General features: G+C 36.8%; 1 protein-coding gene across 3 annotated transcripts; it reads right to left on the bottom strand.

Annotated features, from left to right (window-relative positions):
- Positions 1–82: 82 nt before the first annotated feature.
- LOC129882881 (serine/threonine-protein phosphatase BSL1) lies at positions 83–23,013 on the bottom strand. 3 transcript variants are annotated; one of them, XM_055957370.1, is made up of 22 exons: positions 22,939–23,013; positions 22,302–22,527; positions 22,118–22,178; positions 21,873–21,951; positions 21,691–21,770; positions 21,503–21,597; positions 19,517–19,616; positions 18,560–18,629; positions 18,073–18,174; positions 17,579–17,660; positions 17,313–17,483; positions 15,355–15,517; positions 15,080–15,278; positions 14,841–15,008; positions 14,459–14,697; positions 5,705–5,789; positions 5,515–5,613; positions 5,188–5,387; positions 5,033–5,108; positions 852–987; positions 628–767; positions 83–547 (listed from the first exon to the last, which is right to left on the bottom strand). In XM_055957370.1, exons 2-22 carry the CDS (start codon positions 22,501–22,503, stop codon positions 464–466), a joined length of 2,631 nt encoding a protein of 876 aa, XP_055813345.1. In that variant the 5' UTR covers positions 22,504–22,527; positions 22,939–23,013; the 3' UTR covers positions 83–463. The 3 variants fall into 3 exon arrangements, with proteins under 3 accessions (XP_055813345.1, XP_055813347.1, XP_055813346.1); XM_055957372.1 differs by having other exon boundaries at positions 22,302–22,505; positions 22,939–22,999; XM_055957371.1 differs by lacking the exon at positions 22,939–23,013 and adding an exon at positions 22,857–22,930.
- Between the last annotated feature and the right edge of the window lie 1,186 nt (positions 23,014–24,199).

The following is a 24,199-nucleotide window of genomic DNA, read 5'->3' as shown; positions in this document are numbered from 1 at the left end:
TTTTTAATTGATTGAAACCCAAATATTTCAATCTTAAAGGCCTGCTACATGACACATCAACTTCCCAAACTTCACCAAAAAATATTTGAAGACGTTATATAGAGAAACCACACTAATAATCAAGTTTAAGAATAAGATATCTCTAGTTTTTTACATCACAACACCTAACACTCTGCTAACAATACTTCCCTTTCACTGTAAATAACCTTGTCTAAACAGCATTAATACTAATCTATATCAACTTTTCACTCTTTTAACAGCTAAACCTCTACCTCTCCAGCTATTTTACAATGTTGGATGCCTTCTGACTGGTATCTGTAGAATACACCAGGGCATTTGAAGACTACGGAGATATACACAGACAATATCTGCTGAATTTTCAATCAATTATGAATGCATAGTCAATGGTATTTGTGACTCCACAGCAGAGCAAATTGAAATATCCAGAATAGATGACCAGGCATCAAATATAGGCAAGTGAGCTCCGGTCATGATCTGGTTGTGGGCGACCCCTAGTAGGAGTAGGCGGTCTTTGAATGTTGAGTTCCTATATACAAAGAACACTCCTTAGTAGGATATAAGTAACAACTGTAAGCTCGAATAGGAAAAAAGAAAGCATCCTAATACCTGCATCCAAGTGTCCTCCATGACTCGTTCTGGAGACGTTTCAGGTGATAGAAGAGGAGGCGGCAAAGGATGGATCAACTTTGGAACAATAACCAACCCTCTGCCTACTACTAGTATAGCACCAGCATTGTTGGCAGTTCCTGAATGTATTTTCTTGGTTAGAAATTATTAGAATGCATACTCTCATACAAGGGAAAGTAAAAACTTAAATATTTAATGCATACCACAGTAGTTGGTGGCAGAAAAAAGAGTGATCAACTGCCCCTGGGCAAATCTTTCAAATCCATCCATGACACACTCGTGTGCTCTAATAATCAGCTGTAGTTTGTTTTTCTTGCAGAATTCAGTTACACGATCAGGCTGCAAAGTCCACAATTATTGTAAGACCACATTGTAGTTTGTATGTGAATCTTGACATGAAAAATATAAGCTTCCATATGAAAGTAGACGTGTGAATCCTTATAGGAATCCGCAGTATAGTGGATCATATCACAATAATCATCATATATATATGTATATATATTAAAAGTGAGAAGCTCCGACCTTCAAAATTGTCCATCTATTGCATTTTAATTCTTTAGGTATGGCATTATAAATTCTCTTAGATATTACAAGTTATTGCAAATATTATTCACACCCTCTTATATTCTTTAGTTATAGTAGCATAAATACCCTTAGTTATTATTAATTATTTCTATTTTTCATCTTCCCTTATATTAATTTTTCCCCAGTAAGTTTTCACATTCTTACACCACTATATATATATTTTTATACTAAAAGTGGAAAGCTTCAAAATGCAAAATTAAATTACCATTTTACCTCTAATTTTTTAATATATTCTAATTCATTAAATAAATACTTTCTATAAAATAACCAAAATTAAAAAGTTTTATCCAAGTGACTAGCTTTTAATAAGACAATCTCTTAATAAGGCCTTTAATTTTCTATTAATTAATAAGACCAAATCTTCCTACAAATAATACCCTTTTAAGTATTCTTCATCAGTTACTTCTATAGTATATAGGGAAAGAAAGAGGGACCTTCATATGGTGTTCATTGATCTTGAGAAGGCTTATGACAAAGTTCCGAGGAATGTCCCCCCGGAGGTGTCAGGAGGCTAAAGGTATCCCGATGGTGTATATTAGGGTGATAAGTGACATGTATGATGGAGCCAAGACTAAGGTGAGAAAGTGGGAGGAGACTCGAAGCATTTTCCTATTGAGATGGGGCTACATTAGGGATAAGTGCTGAGCCCTTTTCTATTTGTCTTGGTGATGGATGAGCTGACGCGATCTATTAAGGAGGAGGTTCCATGGTGTATGTTATTTGCAGATGACATAGTACTGATTGATGAGACACGCGACAGAGTTAATGATAGGTTGGAGGTTTGAAGACAAGCTCTGAAGTCCAAAGGGTTCAAATTGAGTATGACCAAAACAGAATATTTAGAGTGCAAATTCAGTGTTGTGTTAAATGAAGCGAGCGTGGAAATGAGGCTTGCCTCTCAGCCTATTCCCAAGAGAGAGCTTTAAATATCTTGAGTCCGTCATCTGGAGCAGTGGAGACATCGACGATGATGTCACACATTGCATTGGGGCAACATGAATGAAATGAAGACTTGCCTCTGGAGTACTGTGTGATAAGAAGGTTCCACCAAACTTAAAAGGTAAGTTCTACAGATTGGTGGGTAGACCGTCCTTGTTGTATGGGTAGAGTGTTGGCCAATCAAGCACTTACATGTTCAAAAGATGCATGTTATGGAGGATGTTGGGATGGATGTGTGAGCATACTAGGAGTGATAAGATTAGAAATGAGGTTATTTGGGAGAAGGTGGAAATGGCCTCTATGACAAATAAGATAAGGGAAGAGAGACTGAGATGGTTTGGACATGTACAGAGGAGGTGCACCGACGCCCCCGTGAGGAGGTGCGAGAGGTTGGATTTAGGCAGTATGCGGAGGGGTAGGGGTAGGCCAAAAAAGTATTTGGGAGAGGTGATTAGACTGGACATGACGTAGCTTCATATTACCGAGGACATTATTTTAGATGGGAAGGAGTGGAGGTCGCGTATTAAGGTAGAAGGCTAGTAGGCAGTGTAGTCAAAGGCGCGCTTAAGCCCGGAAGCGAGGCTCAAACCGTGTCGAGCGCTTCGCCTCGCTTTATTTGCGCTTCAGTGTTGTCATCAAGGTTCTAAGGCAAACTTCTCCTTGCCAATGAGTCTCTTTTGAAGAAGTGACACTAAACAATTGATATTTCACTTATCATAATTTTTTTCAATTTCTTTGGTCATATATTTGTCAATCATGTGTATAATTATTAGTCTTGCACTAGACATATATATTTGTAGTTTTTTCTCCCTTTGTGCCTTTTTTCATTAAAGCCCACGCTTTATTTGTACTTTGTGCTTGAGGCCCCAACAGACCTTAGAGTTTTTTTTGCGCTTTTCGCCCTTGATAACACTGAGCAGGGGTAGAGTGTAGTCTTTCCTTGTGACGGTTTAGGGCCTGTCATACGACTAGTCGTGCCACTATTGTTGTGTTATTATTTCTTTTCGATTATCACATTAATTTGCTGTGTAATTATTTTTCTTGTGGACTTTACATTGCTTTTCTTTTTAGCCGTTGTGCTTTCTCTATTGTTTACTTCTTCCTTTACTTGGGTTCGATACACTTGAGCCGAGGGTCTTTCGGAAACAGTTTCACTACCTCCATGAGGTAGTTGTAAAGTCTGCCTAAACTCTACACTCCCAATACCACACTTTGTGGGATTTCACTGGGTATATTGTTTTTGTTGTTGTTGTTTGATGATAAGGAAAATCTGCAACCGCTACCCTTTTGGTGCGCACAGGGTTAAAACCCCGCTCATATGCAATAGCTCGTATATTATCCACATTTATGTTACCTGACCTCTTCATTGGTAACTTGCTATAACATAAATATAGAATGTGAAAAGATGCAATGAATAATTAATATTGTGTGATTTCTCTTTCTTTTTCTGAAAAATGCCAATTAAGAAAGAGCTATATAAAGGCAATATATATATAGAGCGTGATGAAATGTGATAAAAATTTTAGGGTTTTATTATCCTAACAAAGAGTGTTTAAAATTTTATCAATCAAAATTTCTCCTTCTACGTTTGAGTATTTTTGCGAGAATTTGTTTAGTTCTTTTGTCTTTATTGTAGTTTGGCTTCAACTTTTTGTGCCTTTTCAATTTATTTATGTTTGCATGTTATCTTCTACCTATTACATATGTGAATACATACATATATTTAGATGCATTATAGAGTAATTAAGGAGACCAATATTTCATGGTTACTTATGATCCAATATACTTTGAAATACATATATAGAAAATTTATGCCAATTAAGATGGGATATATGTGTAATACATGAATCAAAAAACTATTATATAATATAAAGATAAATGAGCTCCTAATCTAAAGTCGAATTACCAAAATGTCCATAATAATTAGTTGACGGACATTTTACCCTTCAATCAAATACTATTCCTACAATAATTGAACTTAAGATGAATGACATTTATTGTACTTTATTTGCACGTTTTGCAGAAATATATATAGTTCGTCTTCATGTCTTTGCTAATTTTGTTGTTAGAGTGGGTAAAAAATCTCACATTGTTGGGGAATGGACTGGTGGTCTCCTTATATGAATGGACTTGGGCAATCCTCCTCTCATGAGCTAGCTTTTGGAGTTGAGTTATGCCCAGGTGCCATCTTTACATGGTATCAGAGCCAGGTCCATCCCCGTTTGGGCTCCCGATCCATGCTCCAGTTGGGCTTGGGCGTGAAGGGGGTGTTAAAGTGAGTAAAAAGTCTCACATTGGTTGGGAAATAGACTGGTGGTCTCCTTAAATGGACTTGGACAATCCTCTCCTCATGAGCTAGCTTCTGGGGTTGAGTTAGGCCTAGGTGTCATATCTTTACATTTGTTAAACACAAATTATACATTTATTAATTATTCAACCAGTAATTCATCGACATATTCATACCATTAGAGATTACATTATCTTAATTAGCTTCACATATTTCTTTTTTGGTATCAAATGCATAGTTCTACTTTTATGAATTTTCTATAATGATCAAAATGTATACGATAAAACTATTATTATTATTAATTTCACCATTTTCTATTTTAAGACAACTTTTTAAATATATAGAAAATTTACATCAATGATAATGGACAAACGTGCAAAGCACATTCCCAGAAACTAGTGAATAAAAATTGAGCTTAAAATAAGAAAAATTTCAGTGAAGAGCGTAAAGATTCGAACACAAAATAAGAAATTTGGCATTCAAAATGATTTTCTTATCACAGACTGTCTGAAACTTTTACTATCAGTTATCAAGTTGAACTCTTGAACTTCAATCAAAGAAAGCAGGACATACCCCAAATGTTACAAGACCAGGTCCTCTGGCATTAGGTCTTAATCCTTCTACACTGTCATTTTCTGTGGGATCAGACCTGCAAATAAAATCAATGACGTAAAAATCTCCTCTAAATTGTCCTGCCAGACGGTTTTGAAAAAAAAGAAGCAACATACCATAGCAAATCCATTAGGACTATCGAACCAGCATCCATTGTTATTGGCCTCTCTATCTTCTCTATCTGCTCAACTGAATTTATTGACCTCCCTATGCCACCATGCATGCAGATGATTTTCTTTTCGATGAGGGCAGCCAGTGGAAGATAATTAAAAAGTTGATTGAAACGCGTCCATGCCCAGATGCCATCACTTTCTCCCTACATGGATGTCTTCCATCAGAATAGCCCAATACATTTGGAGGACACACACACACACACACATAACTTCTACCTTCAAAATTCGGGATTTGACAACTGTAGTACATATTTTGACGTTCTAACTTACCATTCTCTCAATGCATTCAATACGGAAGCCAAAAAGTGCATTAATATCGGCAGCTTCATGATTCCCCCTTATCAAATGTACATTCTCTGGATATTCAATCTGAAATTCAGAACAAGTGAGTTATTTGGTTAGATAAAGGAATGTCAATACATGACAGGGAAGTACTGTGTTAGACAACGGCAAGGATTACCTTTAGAGCTAGGAGTAAAGTGATTGTCTCCAAGCTGTGCTGTCCTCGATCAACGTAATCACCCAGAAACAAATAGTCAATATAACTGAAAACCACACAAAGAATGGGTCATCAGACACAAGAGAAGTTGATAAGAAGAGATTTGAGTACAATAGTAAATATTACATTTAACAGTTAAAAAGCTTCAAACTGTTGACATTATTTTGAATGATACAAACTTTTGACATCATCTAGCCTCAGAAAGAGAAACATCAAACTTTTTAGTTTATAGACAATGAACTTATAGCAGAAACAATCTTGCAAATAATGGCAGACCTCAGGAATCAAGACATTGATCTTTCAAGCACAAGAAACAGTATTAAATAGGATAATAAACAGTCTGCAGCATATTGGCCAGTAAAATATATATATATATATATATATATATGGGTCAAATGGAATGGTGGACTAATCCAATCAACTCTTCACATGGTTCGTGACTATGATTATAAATTAACGTCTATGGTCAAACATTGAAACACACATGGAAATCGAAGGGGAGGATGATATAACAAAATTTTGACAGGATTCTTGGATAGGCCACACCCCTCTTAGAGTTATATATGCTGACTTTCTAAGTGAAATTGACAGAGGGAAGTTTTTACATCTAAAGGCTATTTGATTGGCATTTGAAGCAGTTTCAGCTTTTAAAAATAAGCCTGGCAACGAGCCCTATGTGCTGTAAATAGTGAAGAATGCATACAAGAGTTAGCTGAAATTTTGGTTGCAAGGTTGAGAATCTACCCCCAGTATATTTGGGGCTTCCCCCTGGTGCTAATCAGAATGATAAAAAGATTTTGGCAGGAGGTGATTGATAAATGTGAAAACAAATTATCCCCTTGGAAGAAACAGTACTTATCTATGGGAGAAAGACTTACGCTAGTAAGCAGTGTACTAGATAGTTTACCACTTCCCTCATGTCTCTCATTCCCATCCCTACTGAAGTGGAAAAGAAGGTCAATAGGTTTGGAAATACTTTTCAACCAGCAATTGGAGTGCCTAGGTTGAGGAACACTTTTTTTTTTGGGGAATGCGATCTGATGCCAAAAAGTTTCATCTTGTAAATTGGAATTGCGTTAAGATAAGCAAGAAAGGAGGAGAACTGGTGATCAAAAATCTCAGACTTCACAACAAATGCCTTATAGGTAAATGGCTGTGGAGATTAAACAACCATAGAGAGGAGTGTTGGAAGGAAATTATCATCACTAAATATGGGGTAAAGGACCACCGGTCCCCCAAACCAATGATATCACCTAATAACACTGCTGCATGGAAAAATATTTGTAGACTTTGGGGTGACTGTCAACAGAACGTCACCCTTAAGCTAGGAAATGGGAGAAGCATTAACTATTGGACAGATAAATGACATGACAATGGAAGACTGATGAATATCTTTCTAGCTTGTTAAACATGTGCTTGAACAATGAAGTCATGGTGGCAAATTGATTTACACACACAGGATGGCTGATACAATTCAAAAGAGAATTTAATGACTGGGAGCTAGATGAAATAACTCATATTTTAAGTTTTCTGCAACGTATTCCCTTTGATGTTATCAGGGAGAACTCACCAGTTTGGCTAGCTAAAAAGAACGGATACTTCACAGTGAAGAGTTACTGCACTCTTCTACGGCAGAAAGCAGAGAACTGGGAGTTCAATTGGCCTTGGAAAATGCTTTGGAGATCAAGAGCTCACCCTGAAGCAGTCTGTTTTGATGGACAGCTGCAAGAGAGGCTTGTCTAATTCAACATGCTATTCAAGAAAGAGGTCTATCCTTCTGCAATAGATGTTTCTTATGTGAAGCCTCATTGGAAACAAACAACCATCTTCTATGTTACTGTATATTCTCCTGGCAGATATGTCATGTATTCATGATATTTTAGAAGTCAGCTGGGTGATGCCACAGGGTGTGAGAAGCCTTTTATCTTGCTGGCAAGGACAGATAATTGAAAAGAGGACGAAGATGACTTGGAAGACTGCACTAATATGCATCATGTGGACACTATGGTTGGAGAGAAATCATAGATGCTTGAATGGAAGAAATTGCATTCATCCTTAGTAAAATACAGATGCTTACAACACTATATTTATGGTGCAAGAGTAGTCCATTGGAAAACTTAACTCTTCTCTTGGTGTTTTTGGAGTCTTTTGATGCTGTAACTATAGTAGTGAACTTGTTCTCTTTTGTACTTCTAATTTCTAAAGTACACTACCTCCTTGTTACTAATCATCAATAAGATAAAATGAAAACTATGCTGATTTATTTATGACCGAGAAATCCATTTGAAGCCAACTCTTTGGGCCAATCGCTGTCTTTGAAAATCGGGGATGATAGGCCTGCCCCTATACCCTTCTCCACTTAAATACTGGACTTTGTTTGCTTGACACCTCATCTAAAAGTTTGAGCTATTAGAGAGGGCACACTTTCATAATTTAATTGTATTCTCAATACGCCCCGGCCCCCACATGAGGGCCTGGTTCTTTTTCATGGTCCAAGCACGTGAAAATTCTTTTGGATAATGGATTGCGGTGAGATTTGATCACGGGACTTCTGCCTGCTCCGATACCATGTTGAAGTGTGTGCCCGTCTCATCTAAAAGTTTAAGCTATTAGAGAGAGCACACTTTCATAATTTAATTGTATTCTCAACAAAGTGCACTTTCTCCAGCAACTTAAACTTTTAGATGAGATGGTCACACACTTCAATAGGTCCTATAGACGAAAAGAAATTCTAGATGTTTTTGAGGAAAAGAAAGCCCTGTGCAGATTGTGAAATATAGGTGTTTTAGGCCTGCTGGCTCTATTGTGTAAGTTTCGGTTTGTATATGATAGCGATAACATGATGGATTTCATCAACTAACAACAGGAGTATTTTTTGTCACTGTGGAGTTTTCTTCTCTTTGATTTTTGTAAAGAGGAATATCCTTTCTTTTGTTAGGTCAAGCACTAGCTCAGTGCATGGCCATTTTATTTAATAGAAGTCTTAACCTTTCTCCCGAAAAGAATATATCGAGAATGGAGAGTGGGAAGTGAAAGCATTTCTACTTAGTAACAGAGATAAAGAACTTACAACATTGACCTAGGGATTCTCGAAAACCCTTTTTTCTTACAATATTCCAGAAATTAGTCGTTGTTTTGGAACGAGGTATAAGGAGCCAACCCCTCTATCCTCCTCACTTAAATACCAAATTTGGTTCACCAGTCAAGATTCAAACTTGTGATGTGTTCCTATCACACATCCCTCATTGTACTACCTTGGTTGTTGAACCAAAGCTTGAGGACGGGGGATCATGGTTATGAGCAATTTAGTTTTGGCCAAACCAACTTAGAAAAGGAATAGGAATAGGAATAGTATATAGTATCCTATTTGGTAAATGATTGTATTGTAGTGTCTATAAATAGGCTCTCTGTGTAATAATGTAGATACACAGCTCAATAATATTTTGTCTCCTATATTTCTCACATAGTATCGAAGCGTTGGTGAGAAACTTTAAGTCATCGTGCATCAATTTCCGACAATTGTTGGGGCTGGTTTCTGCCATCTTTCTTTTTGTGGGTGCTATGCGAAAACCAACACCATCACGAGGCTTGGGAAGCTCAAGCAATCAAACACCAGCCAGAATATGAGGCTGCTCTCACACGCCATTCGAAGGTGAAATTTTCCAGCGCTCTCACACGTTGAAAGGTGAAATTTTTTTCCGGCGAGATCTGGTTCACGCACCGGCACGTGAGGTTGCTCTGGTCAATTTTTTGAGCTATTTTTTCCTCTTTTTTCTGATGACAAGGAAAACCAGTAGCCGCTACCTTTTGGGTGCGCATAGGATAAAATCCCACTCATATGCAATAGCTCGCAAATCACACAGAAGAGGTAACTCGCACTAGGCAAGTCCGGTGCGATGAGTTCAATCCAGAAGGCAAACCCCTTGCTTTCGCTGGCAAGGGGTTTCGAATTTGAGACCTCCAACATGGGCAAGGGGTTTCGAATTTGAGACCTCCAACATGGAAGTCCCAAGCTCAAACCACTGGGGATTATCCAGTCTATCCGATCAAACCCCAGCTAGTTTTGTCCAAATCCGATCACAGGAATTAAGGTTTCAGCTATTTTCAGGCAATTTCCAGCAAAATTCCGACAAAATCAGGATTCCCAGACAACTGTAGGCAGATTCCAATAGTTTCCAGCAAATTTCTTCTAAGTTGCTCGGACTCGGGCAGGGGTGTCCGAGACGGATGCGAATCCGAGAGTCGGATTCGGCAAAATCTAAATTTTAAGATTAAAGGATACGAATTCGAGTATGGATACGGGTACGGAAATTCAGCTAAAAATATTCAATATTATAAAAATATAGTTATAGAGATAAAGATATTCTTCCCCTCAGAAAAGAAAAAGAAAGTCATTCAAGACCTTCCACCAACTCTCCTTATAGATCATTGCTACTATCTACCAAAAGGCGGAAGACAACTGCTTGAATATTTAGCATCTCTTTGTTTGCCTTGAAACAATGAAGCAACGAATATTGACCAAGAGGAAAAGCTAAAAAAGAGACAAAAGGATTATAATATTCAAAGTATGCCATTCCTCATGTCTTAAATCTATTTTATCTTTTATCAAAATCTCAATTTTCCCTCAAATTTGTCCATGGACTCTTGGTCAAAGTATTTGTTGTGGGTTGACCAAATCCCACACGTATCCTGCACCCGCACGTGTCTTCTGTCGACACGGGTGCGACAGCAAAAATGAAGAGTCCACGCAACTTAGAGTTTCTTACTATTTACAAGTCAAATTTCAAAAAATATCTTTTGGGAGTGATGTTTTTGGATCCAAAAATATGGAGACCGGAAGTTCAAGCCCTATAATCACTTCAAAACCATTAATGGGAAGTTCAAACTATTTAGATTGCGCTTCCTCAATTGAGTTGTGGTGCAAGGGTCAAGGTGTTCAAGATCACTTAATAAACAATGCTTGTGCGGTAGATGAAAAGGCAAAGTCTAGTGAGAAAGTGGATGCTCAATTATGTAGTCTCTTATAGAGCTCTATTGATTCCAAGTTAATGCCCTTGTTTCGCCCATTCCAGACATGTTATTTAGTTTGGAAAAAGGCACGCACTTTATACACAAATGACATATCTCGATTCTATGATGTGATATATTGGATGACCAACTTAAAGAAACAAGAATCTGATATGTCGTACTTACTTAGGACAGGTACAGGCAGTCATGGAGGAATTTGAAACGTTGATGACAGTTACTATAAACGTGGAAAAGCAACAAGAGCACAGGCAGACATTGTTTCTAGTCCTTAAACTTGCTAGACTCCCCACTGACCATGATTCAATGCGGGACCAGATTTTAGCCCATCCTATCATTCCTACAATTGATGAATTATTCTCTCGTCTACTTCGTCTTACTGCGCCACCCAGTCACAAAGTGGTTTCATCACCAATCGTTGACTCCTCTATTCTCGCATCTCAAACTATAGAAAAACGAACATATCAATCTCCGGAGAATCGACGAGGAGGAGGACGTTTAGGAAAACCTCGATCCAAATGTAGTTATTGTCATAAACTTGGACACACTCATGACATATGTTATATTTTGCATGGTCCACCACCCAGCTATGATCCCATTACTCTAAAGGAATACAATGAGTTTCTTCGAAATCGTGCAAGTAAGCAGACATTTCCACAGGTACCATCTGTTGCTCAGCCTAATCGACCATCCAATAATGCTCATATTGCTCAGACAGAATATGATGAGTTCATCGAAAGTAAGAAAACGCTTCCACAAGTAGCTTCGATTGCTCAACCTGATCTCTATCGATACCTTATGTCCACCGATGTCACATTCATTGAATCTCAGCCTTACTATACATCTTCTGATCATCCTAATATCTCTGAAGTCTTATACATACCTCAAGTCTTACCTATACCAACTTTTGAGGAATCTACGGTTACATCTACATCTCCACCACTCCCTACTTATCATCGTCGTCTGCGTCCAGCACTAGTCCCAGATGATTCATGTCATGCACCAAACCTTTTTCCTACTGCGGACTTGCCTCTTCCTAGCCAACCGATTGCTCTTCAAAAAGGCATACGATCGAATCAAAATGTTAACCCACATTATACTTTCTTGAGTTATCATCGTCTCTCATCACCCCATTATGCCTATGTATCATCTTTGTCTTCTATTTCCATTCCTAAGACTACAGGTGAAGCACTTTCTCATTCTGGATGGAGGCAGGCTATAATTGATGATATGGTTGCTTTACATACGAGTGGTACTTGGGAGCTTGTCTCCCTTCCTGCAGGTAAATCTATTGTTGGTTATCGTTTGGTTTATGCAATCAAAATTGGTCCAGACGGTCAGATTGATCGACTTAAGGCCTGTCTTGTTGCCAAGAGGTATACTCAGATATTTAGGCTCAATTATTTGATACTTTTGCTCCCGTGGCTAAAATAACATTTGCTAGTGTTTTTCTATCTCTGGTTGTCGTTCGTCATTGGCCTCTTCATCAGTTGGATATAAAAAATGTTTTGCTGCATGGTGATCTTGCAAAAGTCATCTATATGGAGCAATCACCTGATTTTGTTGCTCAGGAGGAGTCTAGTAGCCTTGTATGACGATTGCATAAGTCACTCTATGGTTTGAAACAGTCTCCTCGAGCCTGGTTTGAAAAGTTTAGCACAGTAATTCAGAAGTTTGGTATGACTCGTAGTGGAGCTGATCACTTTGTGTTTTATAGGCCTTCTGCACCTAATCGGTGTATTTATTTGGTTGTTTATGTTGATGATATTGTTATCACATGCACTGATCAAGATGGTATAACTAATTTGAAGCAACATCTCTTTAAGCATTTTCAAACTAAAGACATCGACAGGCTGAAGTATTTTCTAGGTATTGAGGTTGCTCAGTCTAGATCAGGTATTGTTATTTCTTAACATAAGTATGCCTTAGACATTTTTGAGGAGACAAGACTGATGGTATGTAGACCCATTGACACTCTTATAGATCCGAATGTTAAATTCCTTCCAGGATAGGGTGAGCCACTCAATAATCCTGAAAGGTATAGACGGCTGGTTGGAAAGTTAAATTATCTCATAGTGACTAGACCTAACATCTCTTTTGCGGTGAGTGTTGTAAGTCAATTTATGACTTCTGCTTGTGATAGTCATTGGGATGCAGTTGTTCGTATTTTGCGATATATAAAGTCAGCTCCTGGTAAAGGACAACTCTTCGAGGATCAAGGCCATGAGCATATCACTGAACATACAGACGTTGATCGGTTAGGTTCACCCTTTGATAGATGTTTTACATCCGGATATTGTGTTTCAGTAGGAGGTAATTTGGTTTCATGAAAAAGTAAGAAGCATAGTGTGGTTGCTCGATCTAGTGAATAAGCAGAATATCGAGCAATGGCTGCGGCAACTTGTGAGCTAGTTTGGATCAAACAGTTGCTGAGAGAACTAAAGTTTGGCGATATCGATCGGATGGAACTTGTGTGTGATAATCAAAAGGCTTTCATATCGCATCAAATCCAGTGTTTCATGAAAGGACTAAGCATATTAAGATTGATTGTCACTTTGTTAGAGAAAAGACACTCTCAGGAGATATCGTTACAGCTTGTGAAGTCAAGTGATCAACTTGCAGATATCTTCACTAAGTCACTCACCAGCCCTCGTATTAATTACATCTGTAACAAGCTAAGTGCATATGATTTGTATGCACCAGCTTGAGAGAGAGTGTTAGAATAGGAATAGGAATATACAATCCTACTTAGAATAGGAATAGGAATAGTATATAGTATCCTACTTGATAAATGATTGTATTGTAGTATCCATAAATAGGATCTCTATGTAATAATGTAGATATTCAATAATATTTTGTCTCCTATATTTCTCACACCAACAGTAGTGGTAAAATATTGCCAAAAGTATGATATTCCATACTTCCACTAATACCTCCTTTACGAGGTATCTAAGGCCAAAAAACGAACATTTGTCCAGCTACCGAAGTACTAAAAAGCATTAGGAAGTATACAGGAGCCATGGTTGACTTTTTGAGTTCATTACACAACTTGTAATGAGACTTTCCTCTGTAAATACTTGCCAGCAGTTTCCCTTTTTTTTTAAATACAATAACTTTTGTTGATAAGGTTTAATACAATACCCTTTACCAATCAAAAAGCATTCGGAAGCTGTGCACCCATGAACTAATGAGCAGGTTTAGAGTCAAATCGGAGCTATTCCACATCTAACTAAAGCTTTAAGATGGAGAGGAGTCATCCCAATTATTCAAGTTATCATGTGCTAAGCAAACTAATCTTTCTTTTGCAGGGTTCGCTGTCATCTACAAGTTTATAGCTGACCGCTGGTGCTGGGAGACATTCTTTTAGTATGTTATCTTATGACAATTTAATTATTGCAGCTTTTATTCCCCCCCAGTTATTCTTCTAATACTACTATATATGTCTGAAGATCTGCAGAAGGATCTTTGACAAGGATGAGTAAACTTTCCTGAACAAATTAAATTGCAGATTCCTTTCAACTTATGTCAAATTTTAACATAATTACTTCTTTTACTCATCTGTATTCAGAGTTTGAGATAATTAGATTTTGTAAGCATGCTAAAACTTAAAACACAAGCTTAAGTTGAAATTATTAATAGTCAAGCAGCAAATGAGAAAAAAACTAATGGTCAAGCTTTGATCAGACTTACGTAATGTCTCCAGCAGTGGAAGGAAATCCATATTCATCAAACAGCCGCATGAGATCACCGAACTGTCCATGTAGATCACCAAACACTTTGACAGGGGCTTTCAATTGAAGAACTGTAGGCTCATGCATGAAGATCTGCTCAGCTGCATAACAAAGCTCACCCACTTCATATGAATCAAGAAAGAACTTTCTATTTACAGGTGCTTTCCAATTTCGCGGCCTAAGCAAAGTGGATATGATCTGCGATACAGCAATAGAAGATTACATATCCCAACAAATGAAGCTCAGAAAAAGGAATATGAACAACCTTAACAAATAGTGAATATTGTCATTAACCCATTACGGTTTGAAGAAACAAATCTGTTGCAGCTTGCTGGGGTTACCTTTTTATGCAATCCTTGAGGTGATTTCTGCCGTGCGAATTTTTTTGTTGGATTCGAAATATCATTATATGAGGGAACCATTCGTCTACTCTCATTTTCAAATTGATCCAATGACAATTGCCTCACCATTCCCCCCAGGTTCCCAACGGTTTCTTTTGCAACTACAACCTGCAGTTTTGGAAAGTGATATCACCATCTGCCAAATAAACAAACACTAGACAACAGAGCAGAGTACATACAGCTCTAGGATGGAGGCGGACAGCTGATTCACTGTCGCTACCCTCAGAAGCAGTGTCTGGAACTTGAGAACTCTCGTCTGAGACCGATGTTACTTCAGGAGTGGCAGATGCAGCCTGCGCTAATTGCCAGACAGCATTAGCAGCCTCAGCTTCAGCAGCAAAATCCTTGGTCAATTTTTCCATAGAATCTTTATCCATGCTGTTAAAATGTGATGCTTCAAATTACGAGGATGAACTGACTGAAAAATGAAATAAAGATAAAAGCGAAATATTACCTCAACCCACCAGATGAGTGGGTCTCAGGTTTTCCATCAGGATCTGTTGAAAAATTTGAGTTATTTGGGGTGCCAATGGCTCTCTCGGATGTTAAGACCGGGGAATGGATGTCAGAATGCAATGGAGAATTTTCTGCAACCAGACATTCATCCAAAAGTGTATCTGCAGCAAAAATAATCTGATTAAAGAACACCGTGAAACCACTTGACCCGGGGAGTATCTTGATCAACATGCAACTAGTAAAAGCATATAACACCATAATTATGAAGTTCTTTTGGTTCCATATGAAGGCCCTTTTCACAATACCATTCATTGCGAAACTAATATTGCTACAGCAAACAAGTACTACCTCCATCTCATATTATGTGATGCAGTTAGTATTGGGAATGGAGTATTACAAGGAAAGTTACCACTAATAAGAGAGGAAAAAATATGGAAGTACTAGCAGAGGCAGATTCATCATTCAAATTTTATGAGCTACATCTTCATGTTATTATTGAACCCCTTACACTTTTGAAATTATGGGTTCAGAATATAATATCTATCAAAATTTTAATAATTTTTTACACATATATTCATACTCTATATCGACAATGTTGGGTTCAGTGAACCCAGTAATAATACTATCCATCCACCACTAGTACTAGTTGATAAGTCAGTGTAACGGCGAAGACAAATGACCATTGTTTAAAGCTGATATGTTTCTGTGAATTTGAATTTTGTAAATATTGCTTTTGAAAAATCACCTTAAATATTTTGGAACGTCCTAAAATCAAATTGTTCCATATAAAGGGACAACAAGAGTATAAAATGCTACTTTACCAACATACACCATCCATGCATTTGACTTGCGAATTTCATCTCTTAGGTACGCCATCAATCTGCTCTCACTCTTAGAGCCCGTTTGAATGGGCTTATGACTTGTAAGCCAAAAGCTATAAGTTGGGATTTCTAACTTGCCCGTTTGAATGGGCGTATGACTTGTAAGCCAAAAGTTATAAGTTGGGATTTCTAACTTAGGCTTATTTTTATTATTTTGACTTATAAACAAGTGCTTAAAAGCACTTTTTTATTTTACCCAAACACTACAAAATTGTTTAAAAGCTAATTAGGCTTAAAAGCACCTAAAAAGCCAATCCAAACAGGCTCTTAGAAAGATATTATGAATATTTATTAAATAAAAAGAGAAGATATTATGAATTCAAAGCCAAAGATCTCAATGATAACATGAATTCTTATTAAAAAAAAAGAAGATATTATGAATTCAAAACCAAAGATCGCTATGGTAATGACAGTACATGCAAACCTGTTTAACTGTGCTGTTACTTTAAAAATATTCCAGAATTAAGCTTATTATGATTAAAAAAAAGAAGCAAAAAACAAAGACAAAATGAGGAATACTAGCATTAGACAACAGAAAGCAAATGACACGGTCATCACAGTGGTACCAAAGGGAGGCATAAAAAATAGACCCTCAGAAGAGACATCTATACCACCAAATGCTCACTAGGTAGTGTATTATGACTTCAGAAAGGACATATGACCATAAAATTAGCTTACATTTCCCAATTCATTGTCATCGTTCTCTTCAATGTTTATCAAATGCTGGACTATTGTTTGTAAAATCTGTCTAAATTTAGATTTCTCATGGGTACGCAAAAGTGCAAAAAAGAAGAAAATGTCTTTGTATATCTGTGATCTGTCGCTGAAAGTGAATCAACTCAGAGCATTTGAAAATCCTTTTGTAGATGGGGTGTTGAGAAAATTTTTGCTTAGTCACAGACCATTAAATCCCTAACCTTCTCATAGCTTAACTCATGTAAATACACTTACCATTAGATCAAGCATTCTGCAAGATAAGTACAGATATTAACCAGTTGAAGGGGGTTCTGAAAAGGAGAAGAATAGACATCATTCGAAAAGTCTAAAATCTGCATATGCCAGTGGCATTCATTACCTCCTCTAAGACCACCATAGATATATATCCGAACACCAACAGATGCAGCTGCATGGCGACAGCGACGCATAAGCTCCAAAGATGGATCTTGTTCATTGTGGCCCTTGCTACCACGTGAAGCAGTTACCAGCCCGTGTCTATCTAACCAAACTCCAGCAGCAGTGTCCAACACTTTTTAAAGCAATAAAATTGAAAAGATTTAATGATATCCATTGACAATAACAAGCAATCAAATTATGCACTAAAGGATAAAATCCCACATTTACCTGCAATAGCTGCTTCACCTTCTACTGCACGTCCACCTCTAAGAGCACCCCCTGTAACATGTAATCTTGCACCAACAAATACCTAATCACAGGCAAAAATGTTATTCAGAAAATATTACAAGAGAGATCTGTGGGGGACAAACAGGATAGACATGACCCAAACAGCAGAAATATTAATCCCTGACACGAATTCTTTTTAGTTTGTCCCCAGAAAGAATGACATCTTTCTCTTTTTGGAAGCTATTTAATCTTATCATTCCCATTTTATCCTTAATGATATGACTTGTTTGGACCCACTTGATATAGAAGTCCAATCTTTTGGAAGTAGAGAAAAGATGAAAAGACAAGTCGAAATCTCACTACCACTCATTTAAAAGGATAATTTTGGTACTTCACATAATTTAGCTTACATGTAAATATCTTCTTTAATTTCTTAAATACCAAGCTCCATCAAACACTTTGACATAACATGGAATGGAGGAAGTAGTACTTACCGCAGCATGTTGATACCTTGATGATGGTGACACTCCTGGTGCAAGAGTCCACTCCCACTGTCCATTCCTATGCATAAGCAGGCCATAAGCATCTGCTAAGGGCTGCAAACAGAAACACTCCAGGAATCAGCAACCACATCATTTAGAAGACTACATATCAAAAGCACTATATCCCGGTCGTAACCCACAGTATCAAAGGTCCTCCTTGTTTAGGACTATTAGTTGCTTCAAAATCAATATACTGCTGACAGAATGATTACATATCCAAGAAAGATTGAGCTTATGGATACCTAAAACCAGCTACTTTAATTTCCTATCTATGCCACAATATATCACAACTTGACTAACATTTTAAAATACTATACAAAATGAAGTTTAAATTTTAAAAACTAACGAACTGTGTGCATTAGCTATAAAGAACTCGCTCTCTCGAAGCAGGAAGAGTTTATCGGTAAAAGCATTGATGACTATATGAGAATTTACTTACCGTGCCTGAAGCATCTCTCCCCCCACAAAGCAAAAACATGCCATCGGTCCGAGCACTAGCTGTTGCATACCTAAAAGAATATAAATTTCAGAAAGATAGTATCTAGGAGGAAATTACAGTACCATTAAGAGTAAGGAACCACACCATGAATATGTAGGCTACTAAAAAAAAATAAGGAAAAAGAACGAGAGAGAGAGAGAGGCAGCCATAGATTAAAAGGGCAAGATAAAAAAAAGTCTAGTGTGGGAAGATTGAAGGATAAAATTACGTTAGAAGCAGCATCTTGGTGGAGCGATCAAGTCAAAAACATTTCAGTGTCAACTACTTCAGAGAGGGTACGCCAAGAATAAATAATAACTGGGAGACGACAGCAGTACCATACAGTTTTCAGAATTGACAATTTCGAGGACAAAAACATATTTTCATAGAAAATATGGGGAAGAGATATATATAGAAGTGGATATGTAATGCTGAGAATTGAAAGAACACCACAAGTAGCAAAGTAGCAGGTTATGCTCAACAGAGACAATGACGAGGTATGAATAGAAGACACATGGGTGATCTGACAAGAGAGATTAAGTAGGAGGTGTCCTAAATGGGTCAAGCGACTCAAGCCTTTGCTGAGAATCAAAGGATTCTGAACATCGGGATTGTTGCATAAGCTCATAGATGAATAAGTATGCCAAAACCTCAAGAATAACATTTTTTGTTACTCCAGTCTATCATTTTGACACCTAGTTTCTGAGAAACACTTCTATAGTCAACCCAGAACAGCTTTTTAGCATGAAAATAGGGTAGTATTACAAATGGATATAGAAGATCTACTTGTCTGAAATTCATGAATTGAAATAAATAAGGATAGTACATTTAATAACAATAAAAATCAACAAAAATCCATCAGGAAGACTCAAAGTTACTAAGATTACTTGGAAATGAGAGTAAACAATGTAGACTCACATTCTAGCTGATGGTCTATCGCCTTCTGGATTCAGCCTCTGCCATGCATAAGGTTTCTGAGCGGTATCCAAGGCCCAAGCATCAGAAAGAACTCTTTTCCCTGGAAATCAGTGAAATTAAACATATAGAATACATAAAAGGAGGGATAAGCGAGGGTTAAGTGACAGAACTAAAAACGCCATGCAGCATATATATGTTCAGCATAGAACTCTTAAGGCATCTGACAGGTAAGCTGCAGTAGCTAGACTTTGCAGAAATGAGTTATGGCATTCACTATTCAACTTGTTCCAAATTTATGGATATGAATGTATGTAGGAATTAGGACAGCAAGGAAATGACATCTTCCAATCACCTTTTATCAGTCACATTACAGCCATTTATAAAGGTAAAAAAATCTAACAGTTCATCCTTTTGACTGTGAGATGATAAATGATATGCTACAGATGCATATTTCTTTTTTCTGCTCCTAAAGTATGTCGTATGCGCAACAACTGTGAATAAACATGCATTACTAATCTTCAAAATTCAGATTATTATGTATACATCACATTGTTACTCAGATGCTAGGAAAAATAGATGTGGTCAGATCATGCTATGACACCATAGAAGCAAAATTGTGGAAAACTAAGCTAGATCAAGACATAACTATCCATGATGTAATTCCAAATTATGTAATACTCATTATTTATGACTAGTCAGTCAGTAAACAATCACTCAATGACCTATGCTTCAATCTCAAATCAATTGGGGCCAGCCAACTCTATGAATCGTCTATATTAATTCTGCTCTATTTAGGTCCATTTCATCAAATACTAAGTAATTTTGCTTAGGCAAATTAGAGGTTCTACATCTCACAATCATCTCTACATGAATGATCAGTTTAATCCCAACTACTTGGAATCAACTAACAGATAATTTATTTGCATCATGCTTCTACTTGGTTCCTATTGTGTTCTGATCCTTGCTAAATCTGTCTAGATTCCTAGAGACTTTAGGTCTTCTGAGACAACTCTCCTTCAAGTGATTTTACTCATACATCATCTCCTTTTGTTACGTTTAACTCACATTTCATACGGAATGGAGCATCTGGAGGTCTACGTAAGACATGACAAAACTACTCCATGCAATCTTTTCTTCATTTATCTTATGTAAAGAACATAGACCTTGGCTCTACATATCCAAAAAAAGTGAGCTTATGAAGTGAGGAATGCCTAAAACCATATAAGGAGACAAACAACCCATATCCTCAACCATTGTAGGATTTTAATAACCCACCCAACCACCCCCACCCGACACACACACACATCCAGGATTGGACATTAGGAGCAAGGACACCATAACATAGGGCGCAACATTTTGGTAAGCCAAAAATACGGATGGTTCTTACTCTTCATACCATGTTAAGACTTCAGAAAAAGGACCTAGGGCCCAATTCAATCCTAAAAGTAACTCATGAGGTTAGAGTTACCCAACATGATTTAAGGAGGCAACAACTCATACCATCAACCATTGTAGGACTCTAACATCTTCGTATGTGCCACTTGTGCCATCCGTCAGACTTGATCATTTCTAATCTTGTATTACTTCATATCGATATTAACATTTGCATTTACAGGACATTCATCTTATGACTATGTTCAGTCTAAAAGGCCGAACTTCACTCTCGGATAACATTGTTGGTCTGATAAATGATCCACAAAATCAGCATTTTATTTTGGGTATTATTTGCTCTTACATCTTCATTCTTCTTTTGGGGAGAGGGGGAGTTAAACAAGCCAGTGCATATATATATTGACTAACTTCGATTTTGTCCTAAACCCCTAATTTTCTAGAGTGCTTATAATTCCAACTGCTCACAGTCATAGTAAATATAACCTGCAGTGAACTGTGTTGCAAATGAAAGAGCACAAATTTGATCTTCTGATGTGGTAGTAAGAAAAAAAGCACATCCACCTGATCAGTAATTCATAGGAATATTGTGCTCACCATCATTGCCACTGACAGTTACCAGATATCTTTGTGCAACCAAGTCCATTACGTGGCCATACCGTGGTCCAGGACCCTGACCTTGAACAACAACTCTAGAAACAAACAAGGTAATCAGTCATGGAACAAGAGCTGTATAAGTAATTGAAAAAGGGAGACAAAATGCAATTGCCTATCCAGAAGCTAACCTGTGCCACTTGAACTTGTCATTTGTCATGTCAAGAACATAAAGATCATCAGTTGAATGCCCAGCAGGTCCTATCCCGCCCTAATAACAAAACAACAATAGATATCAGTAGTTATTGTTTCTAATGATCATTTTAATGCTAAAAATTAAAAATGGCATATTTTAATTTCTCTTTCTGATCACCTGAAATACAACCATTGTTCCAACAGCCGCAGCAGCATGTGCAGCTCTAGGTGAAGGTGGCTCACCGGCAGGTCTAAGTCTGAGTAAATAGGTAATTCAAGGAGCATGAAATCAATATCACCACCATAAGAAACTAATCATTCAGTTTCCAAACCTCCCCTTAAGCCCAACAACCAAACAAAAAAAAAACATGGATAGGGATACAGAAGCAGATCCTAGAAGAATTAGAGATGTACAACACATACCTGGTCCATTTTCTGGTAAGAACATCATATGAATGAATACAATTGGTTACACCAGCCAGCCCTAAAATCAGATTAATACCCAATTAACCTAAATGTCAGTTCAAGAAACAACAAAGTTTGAATCTTTACTCAAAAAGGGATAATTGGGGCCACAAAACAGATGCAAAAGAGAAGAATTAATTACTTATGCCAGGTGCAGCCCCATTGCCCCCCTCAATAGCAGTAGCACCACCAAAGAGTATGAGCCGCGGACCATGAGTTTTGGTAGCAGCTACAGCAGTGAGAGTATGACCACAACGTGGACCTGGAGCATCATCATCAGTATCCCAAAACGTCTCCAATAAACGATATGTTGGAGCCGGATGTAGCCACGGCTTTGAACCCATCACTGAAAAGTAACAAACTTTGCACTGTATACAACAAACTAATTATTTGTAGAGCAAAAACTGTGAATGACAGAACATAAAAGTGGATTTTGGATCCAAACTTTAGGCTTTCAAAGAAGACAACAGAATCCAAATTAGTGAATATGAATCTTGAAATTATAGGGAAGAAAAAAAAAAGGAATTACTAAAAAAAGTAGTAATCCAGGGTAGCAGGAGCAACTGGGTTACTTTCCAAAGTTGGGCATGGAAATAGCTTTAATTTTTTTAAAAAAAAATATTTAGGAATTGCCAAAAAAGAAATAAAAATTGGTGATGAAGATGATGTTAAATCATAAAGATTTTAAGATTTTAACCTTTGTGTTCTCTGATTTAAGAAGATAAGTCAACAAGAGTATCTCATTGCTAACTAATTGTGCAGGTAAAATGGCTGCCTACCTGGTCAAATTTTAGACTTGGAAGACTACAATTGAAAGCTCTGAAACTAACTTAAAATTCTATAATCATGTTCCATTTCCTTCTAGATTACATAAATCAAATCAAATCAAAATATAATAACATAAACTCTTAGAAAACTAGAGTGTTTAATATGGGCCGGTCAGTCCATTTGGACTAATTAAATTAAGCTGACCCATTATTTGAATGGGTCTAAAAAACACAACCTAATCCACAACTATGTGGGATATAGGCCGCACTGGATCAGTACACTTTTTTAAAAAAGAATATATTTTTTTAATTTGAATTTAAATTTTAAAATATTAATATAAATGTCGACAAGATAATATTATACATGATGTTTACTATTTGTTAATTAAGTCTCAAATCTATAAATAAAATAATCTTAATAATACTTATTAAGTTTGGCTTCAAGTAAATATTTGGTTGTATGACTTCAATCTGAAATCATTGTCATTTTATGTAAATATTTTGTATACAAGCGTACAAGAAAATATTTTTTATATTTGAGTTTTTGAACTTTGTAATATTTGGTTTAAAACTTTAAGTCTGAACTCCTCTTATTATTTTGATATTCTATTTTATTTTTTTTTGGGGGGGGGGGGAAACACAGATATTTCAAAAAGAGAAACTATTTACAAGTGACTACCCATTTACTTTACCCCCTATCTTTAACTACTAATGTGTGTTTATTGTTTGATACCATCAAAGTATATAAATACTCTAATGGTATCAAAAAGTAAGAAGCAATGCTTTAATGAAAACACTAGTCAATTACCCTTTGATACCATTAGAATATATATATAACCGACAGTGTTTCAAAGAAAAGACTGGTCAATTACTGTTTGATATCATCAAAATATATAAATACCATCATAGTATATATATACTCTAATGGTATCAAGGATGAAGAAGCTATAGTTCAGTGAATAGAATAAGGGGACAGTCAGATAAATAGTTTGGGTCATGAGTTTAATTTTTGGATTGGGTTCAATTTGGATAAATAATTTGTTTAAATAGTCCAATTTGTGTAGTTTTTTCTTTATTTTTTAGTTATTTTTTATTTGACACAGACCCACCCAACCTACATTGTCCAAGCCCTACAAACTATCAAGGTTATTTGGTTTGGGCTAAAAATTCTTATTCTTAAATGGGATCTAATAATCTTAGCATAACCTTATTAAATTACAGATTGAGCCGAACTGACCCAACCGACCTAACTCTTATTGACGGATCTATAGAA

The sequence above is a fragment of the Solanum dulcamara genome, chromosome 3 (genome assembly GCF_947179165.1).
Source record: "Solanum dulcamara chromosome 3, daSolDulc1.2, whole genome shotgun sequence".
Lineage (NCBI taxonomy): Eukaryota > Viridiplantae > Streptophyta > Magnoliopsida > Solanales > Solanaceae > Solanum > Solanum dulcamara.
This window is presented reverse-complemented; position numbering and strand designations above follow the sequence as displayed.